Source organism: Phasianus colchicus, chromosome 2 (genome assembly GCF_987193195.1).
Source record: "Phasianus colchicus chromosome 2, bPhaCol1.hap1.1, whole genome shotgun sequence".
In the NCBI taxonomy this organism is placed as follows: Eukaryota; Metazoa; Chordata; class Aves; order Galliformes; family Phasianidae; genus Phasianus; species Phasianus colchicus.
In genome coordinates, this window is record NC_143437.1 from 52,498,395 (window position 1) to 52,521,609 (window position 23,215).

At 40.5% G+C, this 23,215-nt stretch overlaps 1 protein-coding gene across 6 annotated transcripts in view; it reads left to right on the plus strand.

Moving 5' to 3' along the window:
* Positions 1-23,215, plus strand: part of HIVEP2 (HIVEP zinc finger 2) — a 127,387-nt gene that overhangs the window by 96,440 nt on the left and 7,732 nt on the right. For 5 of the 6 annotated variants that reach the window (XM_090135688.1, XM_031611274.2, XM_031611284.2 and 2 more), the window contains 6 exons: positions 3,845-3,889; positions 5,210-10,835; positions 11,592-11,746; positions 16,785-16,960; positions 20,207-20,308; positions 20,846-21,756. In XM_090135688.1, coding sequence (XP_089991814.1) covers positions 5,421-10,835; positions 11,592-11,746; positions 16,785-16,960; positions 20,207-20,308; positions 20,846-21,756 — 6,759 coding nt within the window. In that variant the 5' untranslated portion in view covers positions 3,845-3,889; positions 5,210-5,420. Of the gene's footprint in view, positions 1-3,105; positions 3,690-3,844; positions 3,890-5,209; positions 10,836-11,591; positions 11,747-16,784; positions 16,961-20,206; positions 20,309-20,845; positions 21,757-23,215 lie in introns of those variants that run through there. The other variant, XM_090135692.1, reaches the window with a different exon arrangement.

The window sequence follows — 23,215 nt, forward strand, 5'->3', positions numbered from 1 at the left end:
TGATTTCAATATAGAAATTAGTAGATGAAAATAAATACACCTAACCTGTTTCAAAAAGGGCTGCCATCGAACTGTGTGTGAAAATGGAAGTCTCATATTGCTGTTGAACTGCAGCTAAAGCACAGGCATCTTTACATTCCCCAGTAAACAAGATTTTGCCAAGTGCCAGTGGTTGACAGAGGAATTTACAGTCATTCCTAGAGGTGTTTAAATTGACAGGTAGAAGGCCAGCTACAAAACCACAGTCAGAAGGGATCTCTGGCTAAGGATCTGAAAATATGAAGAGAATCTCTCTGGGTAACCTTTTTACAAAGCTGGGTAATAGAAGAAGTGTTTCTTTTTCCTTATCTTTTTAGTAAGTGCAGGATGAAGACTGAAGAAAATGATTTTGCATCTTGATGAGATTGTCAAGTGTGGTGTCAAACAGTATAAAAAAACTAGCATTCGATTATCTTTACTTCATTTGTGCAAAATGTCAAAATGTACCCAAAAGACTGCAGTCCTTTTGTTATCTTGCTACACTGCACAAGAAAACTCAGCCCACAAATGAATTTGTAACCTTGTACAGAAAGATAAATGCGTGTTTGTCTGTTTTCTTGCTGGTTAAATCCTTTGGTTCGGTGATGCACACCTACTGCTAGTGGAAAGCTCTTTTGCAGATTGATCTCATTGTAACTTCACCTAGGTAAAAGAAACTACAAATCCGTATTCTGGTAGGGTTCCCAAAACTTTACTTTTTAATGTTTTTTTTTCTTCTTCTTTTCTTTTTTCTTCACTGCATTGTCCTTACCAGACAGCTCTGTGGGTATATCATTAGTGGAGCAGAAGGAAACATGGGGTAGAATGGCAAGCCAAAGGTATGCTCTTCTTCTTCCCAAAAGACCAAGTCAGTTTCATTCTCACTTGCAGGTGTGGAGTAGCTCAGAGGTGGTCTGCTTCCTCTGTAAGGCTGACTGGTCTCATCCCAGACATAAACTAAGCTTGGCTAATAAGGGTCTTGGCAGAGGTCTTTATGTGAGCATAGGGATTTTATAGGAGCCACTGCAGCAGCTTGTCTACTAACTGGTGTCCTATAGAATATGAATTCCTCAGGGGCCAGTTACAGTGGTTTTAGGACAGCTTTGTGCTGGAAGAGATGGACAGGAAAGATTTAAAGCAAGGTTGGATCTGACCCTTACTCCTTACTCTAGAGTCAATATTTATTCTGTATGGCGCACTCAGGATTTAGCTGGGAAGACATAAGCTTCCAATTTGTTCACTTGCAAGAGCTGTAATATGAGCTACAAATTGAGAAGTAGTAAAAGTTGTATTTTGCCAAATTTTATTTTAAAGCTGTTTAGTGTAACCATTTTAATGATCTGGAAAAAAAAAGAAAGAAAGAAAGAAAGAAAGGAAGGAAGAAAGAAAAAGGAAGAATTCTGGAGCTGGAGCTCTGTAGCCAACCAGATCTGTGTCTCTTGTATTTAGCTCAGAGGCACATTAGGAACAGAAATGACAGAGTAATTCTCCTTTCTAGAAAGTTTTAAACGTCTTGATTTAGTAGGTGCATCTGACATAAATACAGTTCCCAGTTTCCCAGTAATGTCCATGTGTTCAAAGTTGCAGAGAAGTGAAATGCCCTGGTTCGAGGCAGGCAGATAGTGCAGTCAGTGTGGTGGGAGATCTGGCCGCTGGGCCACATTCCAATGGGAACCTGGCTTGGGCACGTTCCAGGGAGGCCTTTGCAGCCGGTGGCAAACGATGTGCTCGGCGTAGCTCGTGCACGCTGTCAGATCCCCGTAGGTGGGCTCCTCTCGGCCACTGCAGTGAAGCCAAACGGCGCCAAAAGCATTAAAGAAAATGTGCATTTTCATCATCCTTAGTTCACTACTTTCATCCTTAGTTCACTACTCTCAAATATGAAATTTCTGAAATATAGAGAGCTTCTGTCTATTGAAGAATATATTTTTGATGAAGAGCAATACTGAAAAGTGTATTTACGGTGTTTTCCAAAGGAGATACATTAATCAGTTGAAATTTGGAAGTCTCTTGTTGGCTTAAGTTAGTCTGTGGATGCAGGAAGATGAGATAAAAGCTTGACTGGAAAAAACAGACAGAATGCAAACTAGCTTTGCAGTGTGTTAGATTTCTCCAGTAAAACTTAGTCCTAGGAAAAAAAGAGAAATAATATTAAAACCATCTTTGACACAGGGTGGATAACAGTTCATACCAAACCAGAAATGACTTTGTTGATTCTGGTAAAGGATTTATTTTCCCCAGGAGAAAGACGTTGGCCAAACTTAAGCCATCAATAATCCCTGTAATTAGTGTATACCTGTTTCATAGTGTAGGTTGAAAAAATCATATAGAATGTTCTGAAAATAGTAAGGATCACCAAATAACTTGAACTCTGGAACTGAACTGGAATTGATGGAAGTGTACTAGCATAATTTTTTGTTCAAATAAAACTCTTGCTGTCTTGTTTCTGTGATTGGCAGATTTATTCTCTGAATATGTTCTTGGCAGTGGGAACATGGAAGTGAAAGGATGTTTCCATCTTCTAGAAATTTTTTCTTCACCATTTGCAAAATTGCCTAATAAGGAAAAAAGTACTTTTATTTGAAGATAGCTAGTAATTTTATGCTCTTTTGCATAGGAACATTCCCCCTTGTCCCTTTTGATTGCTAGTGGGTGGCACAGTAGAGATTCTCTATACATCAAGTCATGGATGGGGCTTTACTAATATTCATTTGTTCTTTGAAAATATTATTATGTAAAAGTATTAATCACTTATTGTGATTACAGAGAGCTAAAGTATCTTTTTACTTTTGATGAGTTTCTTATTTTATTTAATATTTTATCATCTGTTGGTTTTATTCAGTGGAGAAGGAATAAGTGTTTTAGCTGTTTTTCTCATGGTTTCTTACCAGAGGTTATTATACTAGCCCATATCCCCTCCCCTGCCACTAATACTTCAGATATTTCTAAAGATCTCTTCTTAAAATAAATGAAAGTACTCTAGATTTTGACCTAAATAAAACCTCTGAAGAAAACTAATAAATATTGCTTTTGTTATCCAAATTGAACAAACATCCTTTTTTAACAAAACAAAAGAAAATTCTATTTTTGAAATTGAATTTGATGAAAACTGCATGGGAGAATCCTCCTTGTACTGCAAGGGGGAACAGATCCTTCAGCCAAGCCAGACAGCAATCACTTCTCCTTTTTTTGGGTGTATCTCCTGTGGTGGTCTTTTCTGTAATGCATCACCCTGCAGTCAGATGATGGTCAGACAGGTGGCAAATTGCAGCAGGTACAGAAGTCTTTTCAATATGCACTTGGTTTGTAGGTTTCTCTTTTGAGGAGGCAGCCTTGAGCAATCTCTCACCGGTATTAACTGAATTGAGATCTTACTTGCGTTTCACTACTTTTCTTATACCTTCGTGGTGACAACTTGGCTGGGATTTCATCCTGGTCCCTGAAACATTTAATGGGTAGGCTGGAAGGCCTGAAAGTATTAGCTGGAAAGAGCTATCGAAAGGGGATTTGTCAATAGGATTCAGAGATAATCCAGGCTTAGCAAGGGTGTAGGAATGAAGAGTGACATTGGGCATCTCTCTTTCTACGGATTCAAGAAGGTTAGACTGCTCCAGTTTAGAAGCTGTCCTTAAAAGGCTCTTGAAAAGGTTCATGCTCACTTTCTGCAAAAGGTACTGGCTCGGACCTCTGAGATGCAATATGACATTTTCTCCAGGAGATGGATGAATGAAGATTTCAGGCCTTTACTGTAAATAATAGAAAACTTTCTTCAGCATTCATACTTAGTATCAATAATTTCTTATGATTGTATTTTTTTTTTCTACAGGAAATCTGAAGATAGTCATGCCTATTAGCTGCCTACAAGATGCAGGTAATTGTTTTATACCAGAAAAAGACATATATTTTCATTCCCTCTGAGTTTTCCTGCACTTCTCTAATGTTTCTTCAAGCTTAATTCAGTTTTTCCACTGTAGGAATTAAAAATATTCCAGTATCTCTAATACTGTGTTGTTTTTTTTAACCTTTTTTCTCACTATTTCAAAATCTTGACTGTCTTAATATTTGCACTGTTTCATCCAGAAAATATCCTCTTTGGATAATATGGGAGCTTATGTTGTTCTGCAAAAATTCAAATGCTGTATTTGTCTGTGAAATTTATACCACGGAGTTTTCTTCTTTGTAATAGAACTTTGGAATCACATTGCATGTAAGCATAAAGCCTACATATATAGCTGGACGGAAATGTTTCAATGTGGAAACTTAAAACACTGAAGTCACTTAAAAACAGTCACAGCTCGTTTGTCCAATATGTGTTTTACCTCTAGCAAGATATTCTCAGTAAAATTTAATATAATATCAGAAAATGAAGATGTGGAAAGGTATCAATACTGTTGTGTTCAGAATACTTAGTTGATGTAGCTTTTGACTGAACTTTGACTAAAGCTTTTGACTTAAAAGCAGTTTAAAAAATGATCAACAGTTCCTTGTAAAATGAGTTATATGATCTAAGCTAAGAAGTAGTACCTCTCTTTAGCTGTCTTAAAAATTGGTATATTATCCAAGGTAGTCAGGTAGAATTTCAGCTTAGGCAAGAGTTATAAACAGGCATATCCAGAGCGGGTGGCCATATATATATATATATGTATGTGTACACATACACATCCCATATGTCTGAAGCACCCCTCATGATATGGAAAGATTTCACCTCTGGAAGTACTGTTTGCCTTCCTCTGACTTTGGAGGAAAGCCAGGCAACTTTAAGTGCATATCTGAACTGTAGGTGAGTAATACTGGATAAGGTAATTCCTACCTATGGGGTTAGGACTCTGTTTTCAGCGGTGGTCTGCTGAAAGGGCTTTGAAACTGGATGGCAGACTTCCTGAAAGGCACATCTCTTTTAAGACCTCAGAAAGCCCTACAAAACTGTTCAGTTTGAGAAGGGTAGATTTCTGTTTTCTCTTCTTATGGGTTTTATTGACTAGTGATTACACTTGTGTGAAATCTTTGGAGCCAGTCTTTACTGCGTCTCCTCACAAAATGGGCTTTTGTGAAATGTAGTTACATTTACTTAAGTATCTTAATATTTTTAATGAAAGGCTCAATTAAAATGCAACCAATTGCACTGATGTTATTTTGCCTGACTATACTAATTTGTACGGGGGTTTTCTTTGTTTTTCCTTTTTCCTTACAGATAGCTGTGTCGCCATGGAAGAGATGAAGAGAATTTTGCTCTAATAGAACACAAATCTCTCTGTGTCATTCTGCATCTCAGTGTTTTATAACAATGGAAAATGTCCAATTGCTATAATAAGCCTTTGCAAATGTGTAATAAACTGCTTAAGAAGGTCTATGCCATGAACAGGACTGTATAATAGTCACATTAGTATACAGACACAAATCTAATGCCTATAGACTACTGTGTAGAAAGTTCCAAAGAGAAAGAAAAGTCTGTGAACTTGCAACAGCTCTGGAAAAATGGGAGCAACAAAACTTTAAAAAGCACAGCTTTGGACACACTCCATGAGTCTGCACAGCTTTCAAGTGAACTAGCACTTAAGACCTTGTGTAACAAAATGGACTCTGGGGATACAGCTATAGGGCAAAACGCTACCTCAGGGTCTGGAGAAACTGCTAAAGTACAAAGTAGATGGAGGCAAGAACATTCAGCTGTTATTAAGATGAGCACTTTTGGCAATCAAGAAATACAGAGGCAACCACAAATAGATCACGAGCAAATTGGAAACACAGCATCAGCACAACTTTTTAGTTCTGGGAAACTGGTATCATCAAATGAAGCTGCACAGCAAGTCACGGAGAAGCAATATCCACAGCATCGTCCAACTCCTTACTCATGTCAACATTCACTTTCTTTCCCACAGCATTCATTGCCACAAGGTTTCTTGCACAACATAAAGCCACATCAGAGCTTGGAAGGCCCTCCATGGCAGTTTCCTAGCCACTTGCAATCAGTTGCCTCAGAGGACTTACTTCCTTTTCATATGCATAGCCATAGTGGAGGTTTCTCCAGGAAGAAGATTTCAAGTTTAAACCCCGCTTACAGCCAATATTCACAGAAATCTTTAGAACAATCAGAAGATGCTCACAAGAAGGAACACAAACCCAAAAAACCTGGCAAGTACATTTGTCCCTACTGTAACAGGGCTTGTGCCAAACCTAGTGTACTTAAAAAGCATATTAGGTCTCATACCGGGGAACGACCATACCCTTGTGTTCCTTGTGGTTTCTCCTTCAAGACAAAGAGCAACCTCTACAAGCACAGAAAGTCACATGCCCATGCAATTAAAGCAGGGTTGGTACCTTTCACAGAGTCAGCAGTCTCTAAGTTGGATCTAGATGCCAGTTACATTGATGTGGAAGCGGAAATACATTCAGATGGTGAGCAGAGCACAGACACTGATGAGGAGACCTCACTCCTAATGGAGGGGTCTGAAAAACTGAGCCCCGTCCCACAGCTCCCCCTGGACATGGCTAGTAGGAGCAGTTTTCACTCCTCCATGGAAGAGTCCTTGGTGGGGCCAATGAAAGTGCCCATTTTGATTATCCCTAAGAGTGGAATTCAGTTACCCAGTGAGAGTTCACCCTATATTGGCTCTGATATGTTGCAAAACCCATCCCTAAGTACTAAGGCTGATGACTCTCACACAGTTAAGCAGCGACTTGCACTAAGACTGTCAGAGAAAAAAGGGCAAGATTCTGAGCAGTCGTTAAACCTCCTGAGCCCACATAGTAAAGGAAGCACTGACTCGGGTTACTTTTCCCGCTCAGAAAGTGCTGAGCAACAAATAAGCCCGCCAAATACCAATGCAAAGTCTTATGAAGAGATCATCTTCGGGAAGTTTTACAGGATTAATCAAAGAACAGCACTAACAGTAGCCACAACAAATCAGGAACACAGTTTAATAGGTAGAAAGGGCAAAGCAGAGCCATTACCTCTCTTAAATAACAGATTGGATATAAAGATGCTTGAGGAACATATTTCTCAGCTGACTCCAAGTAAAGAAGAACTCATTGACTCCAGTAATTTGAGCACTATTAAATCTACTCAAGTTTATCCAGGCAGAAATGCAGAATCTAGACAATCCCAGATCACCACATCCCCCATCAAAAGTGAATCCAACCTGTACCAAGCCAGTCAGCAAGGTGAGGTGCCTGTCCTTCTTGAACCCCCAGTAGATTCTTCTCCTCTTATTAGAAGTAACTCCATGCCAACCTCTTCTGCAAACAGCTTAAGTATTCCCCCATCTCTGAGAGGAAGCCATTCATTTGATGAGAAGATGACTGGCTCTGATGATGTATTTTACCCTGGCACAGTGGGAATATCCCACCAAAGGATGTTGAGAAGACAGGCTGCCTTTGAACTGCCCTCTGTGCAGGAGGGGCACTCAGATTCAGATTACCATGGAAGACCAGGGAAAAATATAATTATTTCTTCCAGTAGACAAATAGCAGGTGACAAAGGACCATCCTCAAAAGAGAAGAAAGTGGGAGACAAGACCTTCTATGACTATGATGCCAGTGGAAAGCACTACAGAAAATGGGAAGAATTTGAAGCTCAGAAGCAGAACTACAGAGACTCTCCATCCTTAGGTGGAGTAAACAAGGCGGGAGAGTACTTCATTGATCCACTTGGACAATCTCAGGCGATGCCATCCATGCTTGGAACTTTTGAAAACAGAAAGCGAAGGAAAGAGGAGAGCGTTGGAGATGAAGAGGACAGTCCCATGCTTTGCAGCAGTACGACTGGCAGCACTGCAGGAATTCAGCCTTTGGACTTTGATCCCAAATCCCAAATTCAGGATGTGCCAAGGAGTGGATTTTCCCTTCAAGGTCTGGACAGTTCTGCCCATTGCCATGCAGAACGTTTTGACATGTGCAGGCCTTACCTTCAGTCTGGAAGTCCAGCAGCTTCTCTGGAAGACTCAGCCTTAACTGCAGAGCAAGAAAAGACTGCAGAATCACTATCTAGAAAGCCCCCTGGAAATGTCATTTCTGTCATTCAGCACACAAATTCATTGAGCAGGCCAAACTCATTTGAAAGGTCTGAATCTACAGAACATATTGCATGCCAGCAGGATAAGATCTATTCACCATCTGAAACATGTGAGAATGAGATTTGTGAGTCCCCAATGAGCCCAGACCGAGCTCCACAAGCAGAAAATACTGAGACCAATAAGCCGTCTCCGTCCCAGCAGCCTCAGTCATATCATATGCAGCCCAGGTTGGTTCGCCAGCACAACATACAGGTACCTGAAATTCGTGTCACAGAGGAGCCGGATAAGCCTGAGAAAGATAAAGAAGTGCAAAACAAAGAGCAGGAGAGACCAACTGAAGAATTCCAGTGGCCTCAGAGAAGTGAAACCCTTTCTCAACTGCCAGCTGAAAAGCTCCCACCCAAGAAGAAGCGTTTACGACTGGCAGACATGGAGCACTCTTCTGGAGATTCCAGTTTTGAGTCCACTGGTACAAGCCTTTCTCGCAGCCCTAGCCAGGAAAGTAATTTGTCCCACAGTTCAAGTTTTTCAATGTCCTTTGAAAGAGAAGAAAATGTGAAGTTCATCACACCTTCCAAACAAGATGAGTTTGGAAAACAGTCTGAGTTTTTAACAGTTCCAGCTGGTGCTTACTCACTTTCCGTCCCTGGGCATCACCATCAGAGGGAAATGAGACGTTGCTCATCTGAACAGATGCCCTGTCCTCACGCTGCTGAAATCCCCGAGATTCGAAGTAAATCCTTTGATTATGGGAACCTGTCTCATGCCTCTTCAGCTGGGACACCAACTACTGCTCTATCTCCATCACGGGAAAGGAAGAAATGTTTCTTGGTTCGCCAGGCTTCCTTTAGCGGTTTCCCAGAGATTTCCCAGACTGATCAGAGCACAGAACAAAGTATAAAGCAGGAGCAGATGGAACATGCACAGGCTGGTCTTCGCTCTTCCCAGCTTTCCTGGCATCACTCGCCTTCCTCTGTACTTCAGCCCATTCAGGTAGATGACTCTGGAAAACAGGCTGTTGGCGCTTGTGCTCAGCTTGCTAATAGCTCATCCCACCTCGCCCAACAACAGGCTCTTCTTGCAGACAGTCCAGAAATGTTAAGGACTCCTTTGATCCAACAAGCACCTTATATTTCTAACAAACATCCATCAGAGCAACAGCAGCTATTTGCACATCAGGAAAATGTCCCATTTCCCTCTATTCATAGCACCTTGTTTCAGTTTCCTTATCCAACTGTCTGCATGGTTCATTTACCACCATCTCAGCAGCCAGTCTTGTGGCAGTCATGCACAGAACCTCTACACTTCCAGCATCATTTTGTACAGCAGCTGCAGAAATCTTACATCAAGCAACCTTTCCAAACAGACATTCCTCCAAGTTATCACCTGGAACACGCTCCAGAGCTTATTGGAAAGAAACCAGCTGATTATGTGCATGCTAAAGAGCAGGCATACCAGCATTACTCAGGAACATCTGGGCAGTATTCAAAAATTACTCTTGCGAAGTACCAGTCAGACCATAGCATTAAACCAACAGATACCTCCTCTGAGCAGCATCTTCAGACAGATTTTGACTCCCCAGGTGATGGATCTGTACAAGCTTTGCCAGGAACAGTTGTTCCCGTCAGGATTCAAACCCATGTGCCGTCTTATGGTAGTGTCATGTACACAAGCATTTCCCAGATCCTTGGACAGAGCAACAGTCCTGCAATTGTAATTTGTAAAGTTGATGAGACTGTTTCTCAAAGAACATTGGTAACTAGTGCAACAATGCATGGAATTGGATTTAACATAGCTCAGATGTTAGGTCAACATGGAGGGCTAGAAAAATACCCTTTGTGGAAAGTGCCACAGACACTATCACTTGGACTGGAGTCCTCAATTCCTCTCTGTTTAACTTCCAGTTCCGACATGGCTTCTACCTTGGGTGGAAGCAAACGAATGCTTTCACCTGCCAGCAGCTTGGAGCTCTTCATGGAGACCAAGCAGCAGAAACGAGTCAAAGAAGAAAAGATGTATGGGCAGATAGTTGAAGAGCTAAGTGCAGTTGAGTTAACTAACTCAGATATAAAGAAAGATTTTCCAAGAATGCAGAAACCTCAACTAGTAAGGCAGAGCTGTGCTACTGAGCCAAAAGAAAGTCTGCCATCTGTGTCATCCTCTTCACCACTGTCGTCCTCTTCATCTCAAGATTTCCCACCTGTCAGCGTGCCAACAGCTGATGCTTTCCCACTAATCAGGGAGAAACTTTCTAGTTTTGATTCCACATCACCAGGACAGAAATCGAGTGGCCCTTCTGAAGGAAGAGAATCTCCAGAAGAACTGGATGTTGATGAAACAGCCTCAGATATGAGCATGAGTCCACAAAGGTCTTCATTGCCACCAGGAGAAATTCCGCCAGAAGACCAACTGAAACATCCAAAATTGCCTCTTGGGATGCTAGTCCAGATGACATCCAGTACTAGTGGGAAAGTCACAGGCTCAACTATTCTTCTGACAGATGTAGCAGATTTTCAGCAGATCCTTCAGTTCCCAAGTCTGCGCACTACTACTACTGTGAGCTGGTGTTTCTTAAACTATACAAAACCCAATTACATTCAGCAACCAACCCTCAAATCTTCTGTTTACGCTTCATGGTGTATAAGTTCATGTAACCCAAATCCATCTGGGCTAAGTACAAAGACCACATTAGCACTTTTAAGGTCCAAGCAAAAAAACACCACAGAAATCTACACCCTGGCTGCTATGCATAGACCTGGAGCTGGTAAACTGACATCATCAAGTGCATGGAAGCAACTTGCTCAGGTAAATAGGAGCTTTCAATAAAATTAAATTAATATGTCTTTATTTGAGAAAATCCTAGTAAACTATGAAATGTAGTTTAATTACTTTAAAAAAAAATTCCCATTGGGAAATCAAACTTTGATATCTTCCCATGACAACTTTTGAGCCTCAGTTTACCCCTTTGCAAACTGCTACTTCTGCTGCCTCTGTCTCCATTTTGAGAATTAGTTGTAAAAAGTGAGGCTTCCAAACCTGTTCTTCACATGTTTCAGAACCCGAAAAGTTATCTCCTTTTATTTTGTCCTTTTTGCAGTGTCCAGATTCAAACATAAGGACATAAGCATCCATGCAGGTCCATGAGTAGAGACTTAAAATTAAGCAAGGCTCTTCTGATCATTTTAATGTTTTTTACATACTGATTCGTCCTCATGGACTAAGCATTAGATAATGGTGCCAGGGAAAATTCTGTAATGGCAATAAATCACTTTCTAAGGCTTTTCCATCTCTATTTTCCATGATTTTTATTTTTTTATTTTTTTATTTTTCCTCCTGAGGAAAGATATGGTGCTGCATTTTCTTTCCAGACTCACATAAAAATGTATCCAGGTTACCCCCTCTCTTATTCTCCACCAAGTTGAATGGGACAAATTAATTCATTGTCTAGAGTTGCACCAGTGAAAGTTTGGCTTTGACCTGGAATGTTAAAAGTACTTGAAATAAAGTGTGCATTTATTGTGTGTTCCAGCAGTAACACCATTCCTTGACTTTGTTCTGCAGATGAAACACGAGCCATTCTTCTTGTTTGGCAGCAAGCTTGAAAAGAAAGTAGTGGGGAATATTATAAAAGAAAGAGTAAAAGGAGACATTCATGGAGATAAAGACATTACATCCAAACAAACTGAGCCGATACGAATTAAAATCTTTGAAGGAGGGTAAGAAAATGCAACTGGACATTTAAAAGCTCAGCCTGTTGTTTTGAATAGATTTGAAAATGAATGTGAATGAACTGGGATGTAAACAGTCTTCTGTATTTCAGCCGTGTGTTGTAGCACCCAGGCTTCTTGTTTTATGTATATGTCAGTGTACAGGATATCTGTATAGTTACTCTTAGTTCTACTATGCTATAGGACAGTTACAGTTTTTACATCCTTTTGAGAATGCTCTTTCTGTATCGTCATCTTTGTTCTTTCGATCATAATTAAAGAAGATTTAAGATTTTGTTATTTTCTATGCAATTATTTAATAGCTTCCATAAGGACATCTTTCCATTTTTCGACATTGTGTGCCTCTGCTTATATGAATAGGCTAGCTTGGAAAGTTTACTCCTATTCTTGTAATATTACATTTATTTACTGAAGTTGGATTTGATGATAAAATGCAAGATAGCAATGAAATCTGTTTTCTAAGCCTAATCCATAGATCTATCATCTAAGGTTGATAAAATGATTAATTTTACTATGGCTATCTATTGCTCCTTTGATAATAGAAACAACTAATAGAGTGAGGGAAAAAGGAGAACTGAAAGATCAGTAGCAATATTTTGAGGGTTATGAAGCCTGTTAAAAAAAAAAAAAAAGAAACGAACAGTTGTTTATCTCTCTCTAAGAGTATACTCTAAAATGTAAGATATTGTTTTATTTCTTTTAAAAATTCTGACATAGTGCAGTTATTTGCTGAAGGTTAGTAGTAAGTAGTCAAATGGCTGAACAAAATAGTTATTTTTTAGTCTTATCAAACCCAAATAGTCTCATAGCAATGTGTTATTGGGATAACTAGTTAGTGAGGGAGATATGATACATTTGCACATGCTATTCCTTTTCTCATATTTTTGTACTCTAAAAGTTGTCCTTCATTACCATCATTTAGCTTGATTCCCCTTGGACAATGTGCATGAAATGAACATTGATATTTCTTTCCGATCTGCAACAATGAAAGGGTATAACCTACATCTTACTTGAAAGACTGAAAATGTTATTTTGAACATTATAGTTGGTATGCTGGCCCACACGCAGAGCCTGGATGCTTTCTGTGGCTGTACATTTTTCTAGTACCCAAGTCAGTATGTTGGCTACATCAGAGCGATCCAAGTTAAGGGGTGACCCTAAGTTTTTAAGAAATTTAAAAGACTATTACTTGAATTCACGCCCACTTTGAAGTATAAGATTTGCCTGCTTCCCACTCTGTATCATTTCTGAATTTGAATCACTCAGCTGAAGATAGTTTGCGCTGATGTAAGCTAAATGATGAGAGGTCGGAAGGATTAAAGTGTGTTAAGAAAAGCAACTTGTAGGGGATTCAGATCAGTGCGAGCTGCAACAGAGCACTCTATAAAACTTCTCTACAGTCTAACACCTTCTTTATGAAAACTTAGTGTGTTATTCACACCATCTTAAGTTTCCCTGCACACCAATAAGGTCTATGAAACTATTTGTGTAAAAGCATGTATTTCACGTGTCAGTTAGGTATATCTCCTAGTAATACTTGGCTATGTTTACTCTCTTTTTTTGAAATTGAACAAAAAGAAAGAAACCTTGATGTGCAAATTAATTTCTGGAATTGGGAGGGGACGTAATTGGTGCAGTATGCTTCTGCAGTAGGAGCATTTGGCCTTCATATGTAGCTTTTTAGAGTGAATGAGGTGATACAGTGTTAATCAGTCCGTGCTATCCTTATAGATGAACATTTTAGTGTTCATTTTACTGGAACTGTTTGTGGGAGGGGATTTCTTCTTTTCATTATTTTGTTTTTGTAAATTTGTTCTTTTAAATTGATCTAATATTCTTTACATGTATTAACCCTGACTTTTATTACTTTCTGTCCTGACTAGTCAGTTTGTCCTCTTCTTTAGGTTTTAGTTTATGACTTCCAAAAGCTAGCTTTTTAATATGAGTGGGTTTTTTTGCTTGCTTGCTCTTGGCTGTTTGTAGAGATGTTCTCTTCTACTCTGTTTTCTTCTTCTTTCATCAAGCTCATATTCGCATCACCTGAGCACACAAGCAGTACACTGAACTATGTAGTGTTTGTTTCATCTTCTCTCCCCTAGACAGATAAGCATGAGTGGCAATATCTTGTTTCAGCAGGGTGTTTTCATTCATTTTTCTTTTGTCCTGAGGAATGGATTTGCTTAGGATTCTTGATTATTTTTGTACTGTAAATGCAGAGAAAGCAATTCAGAATTCACAGCTGAGGAAGATCTGCAGTTATCACAGTTTTCACTTTCCGGGAAAATCTGTCTGTTATACAGGAAGGTGTGGTCATGCAGCTACTCTGTGCCAGGGCCGCGAAGTGCTTGTATGGCAAGTAAACTAAAAGTGAGTTAGGTAGGGCTGGGAATCAGTGAGAAGCTGAAGCAACAGAATGGATAGAGTTCAGCAGAAAAGCAGATGTCACAGCACATCACTTACCACACTAAAGCCAGTCAAGAGCTGTTTGTAAGCAGTGCAGCAGAAGGGGTTTTGAAGTAGGAACCTACCAACAATATTATCACTTCTGGCAGGTGGCTTGATTCAAATGAAATGATTTGATTCACAGAATCTGCTTTCCATCAACTATGACTGCAGAACCCCGGTGGGATATGAAAGAAAGTCAGCAATTTTAAGTTCAGTGCTTGCTACAGTATTGTTAGTTACTTGTAGTGTGAAGCTGAAAGAAAGGAGGGATAAAGCAAATGTTCCCACTCATCTGACATCTTGCTTTATTATGTTACCAGTTTACAGCAATAGTGTGCACTTTGCTTGTGTTTGCTCTTTTATATCTATCAGTGGTAGACACTGATCATTGAAAATCCCCAATAAAATGGCATTTCAGTTAGACATTTTAGGACTCCAAGGCCTATGAATACTTTTAACTCTAGCACCTCATTAAAATGAAACTCAGAGCACCAGTGACCAGTGACCAGTCACATGGAAGTTATATAGTGGGAAAGGGGAAACTGCTGAAAGATTTGAGAGAAGCACAAGTTAATAGTAAGATCTAATATTTCTGAGTGCTAGGAAAGGTATTTACCATAGATTCAAACTTTTTGTGATTCAGCATTTAGATCAGGCCATATTTACATGTCCAATTTATGTGTGCCATTTTTGTTACAGTTTTGTTTTGGTGGGACATACTTAGAGAGTCAAGATCAATTGTGCTCAAGAGTTGTGCATATGAATGACAAAGAGATGGCTGTTATCTAATTGACTTTGTGCCCAGTGGGATCTGAGAGGTGACAGAAGCCGGTGGAGTGAGGTCAGGCAGAAGACCAGCAGAGACGGAGCTACAGAAAAGCAGATGTAACACAGCATTTTCTTAGCATTATCAATCAGGGATGATTTAGTAGAGTCCATCCCAGCAAAATTAGACTGCAAGGAATGATGAAAAGCAGATAAGATGGCAGTCTTTCAAACAGTATTGGACATTTGTTCTGTCTGGGAGAAGGCCTGAAGGTGGCTGATGAAGTAATGGATAGAGAGATGGTTAGGAGTTGTTAGCATGTGAAAACAAAGGAGAGCCTGGGAATTGAGGTGGACAGAAAAGAAGAATCTCAGAAATGCTTTACATCCAAAACTGCTGGAAAGATTATTAAACAGTGCATTTTTGCATGTGGCGCTATGGACAGTGATGGAAAAGGGAGAGAGCCAACTTCATTAGAAAGGAGATGAAAAAAATTAATTTAAGCATCCATATTTGAAAGAGGAGTTGATGTTTTCAGTAGATGGTACAATGGACATGAGAACAAGACAGTGTTTTATGCATTTTTAAGATAGCTTCAGTATCTATATTGCCAGGAATATTGTTGAACACACAGAAGTGTTCACCTAAGAAAAGCAGACTTGAAAAATGTTTCAGTGTAACACTCCAAATTGCCACTTGCTTCTTATAGAGTTATCATCACATTAGCAGAACTTTCACACAATCCTTTATTTATCTAAAGTGCTGACTGTCAGTACCAGTGATGGTTTGTGGGTTTCGCATCCACGATGTGTCTGAAAGTACTTTGTGCTGTTTAGGAGAGGACAGTGGAGGAAAAAGGAATAGAAAATTATTATTTCTCGGTTCTTGCAATTTCTGAATTTTACTTCAGGGTATTGAGGATGAAGTTTTCCCTCTAGGGAATGCCCACTAACTTCAAGCCTCAAAACAGCTGGGGCAGATCCCTTCAACTCTTTTAGATTTCAGTATTATGAGTTTGTCATAATAGTAAATGAAATGTGCAGCTTTGTATAGATTTGCATATCTTAATTCTTATTTCATAGTGTAATCAACAAAAATAGCACTGAATGCTTATGCTTGTGCTAAGAAAAATTCCTTTTACAGTGTTCTGCTAAGTAAGCAGGTTGAAAGTTTCCCATTTTGTTTCTAGAGTGGCATGTACCTGCATGAGCTCAACACAGTGTTCCTTAGGGTGAGATCCATTTTTGGGAACTTCAGACATGAGTAGTGTAAATACATACATTCTTGCTAGCCATCTGCATTCCCTTTATGCTTAATAGGAGAAAATGGGCATTTGCAGGATGTGATTTATCTGATCCCAAGGGATAAATCAGATAAATATATTTAAACGAGTCAAATTAATTATACCACGAAAGGGCTCTGTTTTCAGTGGTGGTAGATGCCCACATGGTTCAAGACTACAGATAGATGAAATGAACCCAATCTGCAGATTCATATAAAAGGCTGTGCTTTGTCTACAGGAACAGTGGCTAATCTGTTTCCTAACAAGGTGTTTGTAGAATATCCATACCACAGCTCTTCGTTCTCACATTGTTAAAAAAATAACTAAGATACACAAACACAATGAGACTAGTGCCTTCCCTGTGAAAGGGAAATACTTTGTGAGTTTCAGCTTGAAAATTCAGCAGTTCACATGAACTTCAGTGGCAGTTTTGTGGTGAGATATAAAATCAGGGTGGGGTGCATAGAAGTAATGTTTGTGCCTGCATGTGATCTAGAGTCTATATGATTTAAATACTCATTCTCTTTCAACAGGTATAAATCAAATGAGGATTATGTCTATGTCAGAGGACGTGGCCGAGGAAAGTATATTTGTGAAGAATGTGGAATTCGCTGCAAAAAGCCAAGCATGCTCAAAAAGCATATCCGCACTCATACTGACGTCCGGCCTTATGTTTGCAAGTTGTGCAATTTTGCCTTCAAAACTAAAGGTACTTGACCCTTTTTTTCTGAACTTTTGCCACTTCACAAACAAATCTTGAGATATTTTGCCATCTGGGAACCAAGCACCCTCTGCAGTCAAGGAAAGAATTTTCTTTGAAACAAAATGACTATGTTTATGGATACAGGACTCCGTGACAGAGATTGTTGTTTTCTCTTGAATTTATCCAGGGATATTGTGAGACTTAGAGGCTCCTTGGATAGCTTCATTAAGAGCTGTGGGCTTTGACCAGTCCGGTTTTCTGGAGATAAAATATAGTAGCTAAGAACTACCCTCACAAACAATACTTTTTGCCAAAGTTGTTACGTGGTACAAATTTTAACTGCAACAATGCTCAAATGCTACTAGACGAGTACACTTACTATGACAGTGTAGAAGCAGAGCATCAGCTAGTGAGGAAAACATGCCTTCACATGCTTTGCAGGAGGTCAGTTTCAAGTTTATAATTAATGTACGTCTCCCAGGTGGGCCACTCCATCCACTGCAGCATTAATTATTGATAGAGATCTGATATCCTGTGTTCACATGTATTTATCAGCACAGAAAAAAGCTTTCATTTGTCACCAGATGGCCATGGATAATGATATTCTTCGGAATTTGGATTTACCATGCAACTGTCTCCATAAAAGAGGAAAAACTCTCTTCTGTGGTAGCATTTCTTTGTAGTACAGTCCAAACGAGCCTTACATTCTCAGTTTTTTAGCTTTGCTCTGACCATGAAGGGAAATCGGTTCTGATCCTATTGTACTGTATTTACTTGAAGAAGAAAAGAAGCTGAAATAAATTTCTACTGAGATCCCAGTGCTACTTCATGGCTGTGTTGAGGAATGAGGATTATAATAGTTTCCATGACTCCAACACTTCTTCCTCTACCAAAGATGGGCACAGCTAATAGATGGCAGTAGACCCATCAATCTAGTTTAAGATGAGAACTTTGATGGGAGTGTAGAGACAAAGAGAAGGAGCTGCTTGTGGTAGTCCCTGTGGTCTATCTGGGGAGCTGTTCTCAAATCACTATTTACATTTGACATTGCAGGAGAAATGGGTCTTTAGGACAGACTTAAAGGGAGGATTGTGGTTTTGCAGCTCTGTTCAGAGAGAGCATTCCAGGCAGAAGAGAGGGCATGGAAATAAATGTGAAATTGCTTGCTGAGGCTGGCATTTCTGGCAGAGAAGAAACAGGGAGGAGGTGGTGTGCTGTTGCACAAGAGGGGGATGAGTAGGAAGAAACTAAGCCTTCAAAGTGCAAGAAGTGTTTAACTGGTGTGTTGCTGCTCATGGACAGTTGTCAGCCTCATAAGTATTGTTGCTATTTTGCTGAAGACAGTTGGGGACAGACCTTCAAAGCATTTAGCCACATAGAAGCATCAAAGGCTGAGTTAGATTTTTCATGCAGTACACAGACACTGTAAGAAACTTACTGAGAAGGGAGTTACATGAACTACCTAGGACTGAAAATCAGAGAAAAGGAACTTGTGAGCTTCTAAATACACCTCTGCTATCTGAGAGAGTGATGCACTGTTCCTGCCATCTGGAGACACCGGTCAGGGTCCCAAAAGCAGCATACGTACACTCACAGAGTGCTTTTCTTTGAACTAAGAAGTGCCGTGTCTGGGTTGGCACTTTCCCAGTTGTCTGTTGCAGATGTGACTAAAGTGGCTAATGGATTAGACTGATATTCTCATTTCTCTGGCTTGTGCTTTTTGTGCCCAGGATTCTTTGCTATGGAATGTCTCCTGGGGCCAGTCTCAACTCAGTTGTCTTATCTGTGAAAAAAACAGACGAAGACAGACACTCCAGAAAGTCAATAGTGTAGTGTTAGATTGCTCCCTCATGGGAGTGGGAGATCTGATTTCAAATCCCTGCTGTGTCTGGTTCAGATACATACTCCAAAGCAGGGAGCTGAACTTGGATTTACCACATCCCAGGTCAGTGCTTTCAGTACAGCTCCTCTCTGGTCAGAGATTGCAGCCAGTAAACTTGCACTGAAAAATCAGGCATACGTGTCTTTTCGAGGGATACTGCTGGTTCAGCAAATGCCTTCAGGGCACTAAATGTTTGGAGCTCACATGTGAAGTAAGTGGGAGAGTGCTTAGCTTGTGAGTGCCACGGTGAAACTCTGACTGAACCCTGAACAACAGTGTATTGGTGTTCTGTCAATGTCCAGGCAATATATAGTTATCACAGACACTAAGCCCAGGGATAAATAACTGCCAAAAGTGAGTTTCCTTTCCTTTCCTTTCCTTTCCTTTCCTTTCCTTTCCTTTCCTTTCCTTTCCTTTCCTTTCCTTTCCTTTCCTTTCCTTTCCTTTCCTTTCCTTTCCTTTCCTTTCCTTTCCTTTCCTTTCCTTTCCTTTCCTTTCCTTTCCTTTCCTTTCCTTTCCTTTCCTTTCCTTTCCTTTCCTTTCCTTTCCTTTCCTTTCCTTTCCTTTCCTTTCCTTTCCTTTCCTTTCCTTTCCTTTCCTTTCCTTTCCTTTCCTTTCCTTTCCTTTCCTTTCCTTTCCTTTCCTTTCCTTTCCTTTCCTTTCCTTTCCTTTCCTTTCCTTTCCTTTCCTTTCCTTTCCTTTCCTTTCCTTTCCTTTCCTTTCCTTTCCTTTCCTTTCCTTTCCTTTCCTTTCCTTTCCTTTCCTTTCCTTTCCTTTCCTTTCCTTTCCTTTCCTTTCCTTTCCTTTCCTTTCCTTTCCTTTCCTTTCCTTTCCTTTCCTTTCCTTTCCTTTCCTTTCCTTTCCTTTCCTTTCCTTTCCTTTCCTTTCCTTTCCTTTCCTTTCCTTTCCTTTCCTTTCCTTTCCTTTCCTTTCCTTTCCTTTCCTTTCCTTTCCTTTCCTTTCCTTTCCTTTCCTTTCCTTTCCTTTCCTTTCCTTTCCTTTCCTTTCCTTTCCTTTCCTTTCCTTTCCTTTCCTTTCCTTTCCTTTCCTTTCCTTTCCTTTCCTTTCCTTTCCTTTCCTTTCCTTTCCTTTCCTTTCCTTTCCTTTCCTTTCCTTTCCTTTCCTTTCCTTTCCTTTCCTTTCCTTTCCTTTCCTTTCCTTTCCTTTCCTTATATAAAAGCCCATTCTTATTAAAACAGGCTCTGGGCAATGGGCCAGATGAGTTCAGCCTTGTCTGTTTCACTGTTGTTGTTGTTTGTTTTTAAACTGAAAACAAGATATCCGCAGGATAACTGAGTTATACACCAAAACCTCACTTTGAAAGTGATCTTTGGTGCTGTCAGTTAATTAGATTCATCTCTGATCCATAGGAAATCTGACAAAACATATGAAGTCTAAAGCACACATGAAAAAATGCCTGGAGCTTGGAGTATCAATGACATCTGTAGACGATGCTGAAACTGAAGAAGCAGGTATGTCAGAATGATTTAATTTAGTTGGAATGGCCTCTGGAGTATGCAAATGACTCATTGCACTTTCGCACAGTGCCTGGCATGGGAAAATGTATTAAGAGTATTTTGGGCATTTTTTAATTAAGAAGCATCTAGCAAACAGGAAGTATGAAAAAATATATCTGATCTGTTTGTCTAAGATATGTTTTTTATGATGCATCAGAAGGAGCTAGAAATAGAAATGTGTCATCTGTCTCATACAAAGTACCAGATATTTTCAATTTATTTATGAGAGATGGTAACATTCAGTGAAGTTACAAGTTGGGGTAGGGTGAATTTTTTTTATATACCTTCATTTTTGGAGGGCTGAATTTGGATATAGAGTTTTAAGGTTTATATATATGAAAAAATACATTTTGAGACTGTTGAGAATGGCTTTATTTAGCCATCACAGATGAAGATCATCCAGCGATGGCACTAGGTGTTCTGGGTGGGGTTGAATGTGACAGAAGAAGTGTGGCATGTGCTTACCATTTTGATTTGCTATGGCTTTTTCAGAAAACATGGAAGACATGCAGCAGGAGGCAGAGAAGAGTAGCAACCTGGCAGGGCTGTCAGCAGAGCATCAGTTTTCTGATGCAGAGGAGTCAGATGGTGAGGATGGTGATGACAATGATGAAGATGATGAAGATGAGGATGACTTTGATGATACTCAGGGAGACTCAACACCAAAAACTAGATCAAGAAGCACTAGCCCTCAGCCCCCTCAGTTCTCCTCCCTGTCGGTGAACTCAGCTGGGGCATCGCAGGGGGCTTCCCCCGAGGGCTCCCTTTCTGTGGGACACTCCTCTCTCATCAGTTACTTGGTCACTTTACCTAGCATTCAGGTTACTCAGCTTGTAACATCAAGCGACTCCTGTGAAGACTCACAGATGACAGAATATCAGAGGTTTTTCCAGAGTAAGAGCACCGATTCAGAGCCCGACAAAGACAGGTTAGACATACCTAGCTGCATGGATGAGGACTGCATGCTTTCCTTAGACCCCAATTCGTCTCCAAGGGACCTCTCACCTTCCAGTCAGCAGTCGTCCCCTGGCTATGATTCTTCACCATATAGAGATAACTCACCAAAGAGGTATTTAATGCCTAAAGGAGATTTGTCACCCAGAAGGCATTTGTCACCCCGGAGAGATATTTCACCCATGAGGCACCTTTCTCCACGGAAGGAGGCTGTGCTGAGGAGAGAGTTATCACCAAGACGGGACGTTTCACCAAGACGTCACCTATCACCAAGGAGACCAATGTCACCAGGGAAAGATGTGTCTGTTAGAAGAGATTTGTCTCCTAGACGAGAAAGGAGATACATGGCCTCGGTTAGAGCGACATCTCCCAGGAGGGGCTTATACCATAATCCAGCGCTGTCCATGGGTCAATATTTGCAGTCTGAATCTATTCCAGTGGGGCATTCAGTAAGTATGAAAGAATATTTATTCCTGTTGTCAAAAATGGTGTTCCTGCTTAATTTGTGCATGCTATTTTGAAGAACTTTGCCGTTTTGCTTTGAACTTGAGTGGGAAGTCCTGGAGTAATTGCAAGACTTTTGCAATAAACAGGGACTGAATCAGGGTGCTGATTCAGTTAGACACAGTATAGTCAGCCAAAGGGTCAGACCTTCACTTGGTACACATCAAAGTAACTCCATTAACTTCAATGAAATTAGGCTGGCTTACATTAACTGCCCCGTCTTTATCTTTAAATGGCCCAGGAAGCTTACATGGTGTGTGTGGTTTGTTACTGCACTGTAAAACCTTTTACCTCCCAGACTGTCAGATGGAATCAAGCCCAGATCAGGGCTCAAGACCTCGATACTTCAATATGTTGCCCATCTCTGATGTATTGCTTAATGCAATAAAAACTCTAAAGTAAATAGAAATCCTTGGAAAAGCAAGGTGCCCATCTAAAACAGGATCTGTGGCTGGAGTGTAAATAATATTATTGTGTGACAGGAGCAGACAATTGTATACCAGCAGAAAGCACCATCACAACTGTCTCTTTTGACAGGGACACCACTGTCTAGGTGTAAAAGAAAATATAGAAAACTTGCACAGCTGCTGTTCGTGCTGTTCTGTTTCAGTAAATAAGCTCTCAGAAACTGCTGACTTGGTGCTTTTGACAGGCCCTAGCATTCGCAAAGCTCCCTCCACAAATAAATTTGGTCTTTAGAGTTAGGGAATGGCCTTACTGTGTGTGCTTTTTTTTATTTTTGTCATACACTTCCTTCATAATGTTTGTTGCTGCTGCTACCCTCTCACTGTGTGCCTGTCTGGGCAGTGTGTGGATCCAGCTTGGGTGAGCTGTGACAGGCTGCCTCCACATCAGACAGGACTCTCCTGCCCTCCTCTCCATCATTAGTCTTCTTTGCTGTTTTGTAGTCACGGTACTCCAGGGCTCTAGTGCAAATTTCTCTGCTAAACCAAGCAGAGGAGGTGGGCTTGGGTGGGTTTGTTATTGCAGCTCAGCAGAGGTGGCTGGAGACACAAACAGTGCTGAGAAACGCTAGCCAGACAGATCCAAAAGTCTTCCTGGCTTCTCAGGAGAATTAGGAAAGTTGCAGTATTGAACGAACCTGCACATAAGTGAAAGTACCACCAGTCCAAACAACCTATTGTAGAGCCTCTCCTGCCCTTGGCCAGAGCCTGCTCCATCTCCCTGTCACCAACTGCTTCCCCCAGCCACATCTTCCTGACCTCTCACTTGTTCTCACTCCCTCATCTTAGATGTGATCCCATGGTTTGCAGTGTTGCTGGGGAAAGCAGCAGAGGGGGAGGACTTCCTAAGCTGTCCTTAGGGAAGGGAAGGGTATGTTGTAACCCTGCTGCAGTTTCACAGACACAGTCTCTACAGAGATGAGAAACAATGCAAAGCCAG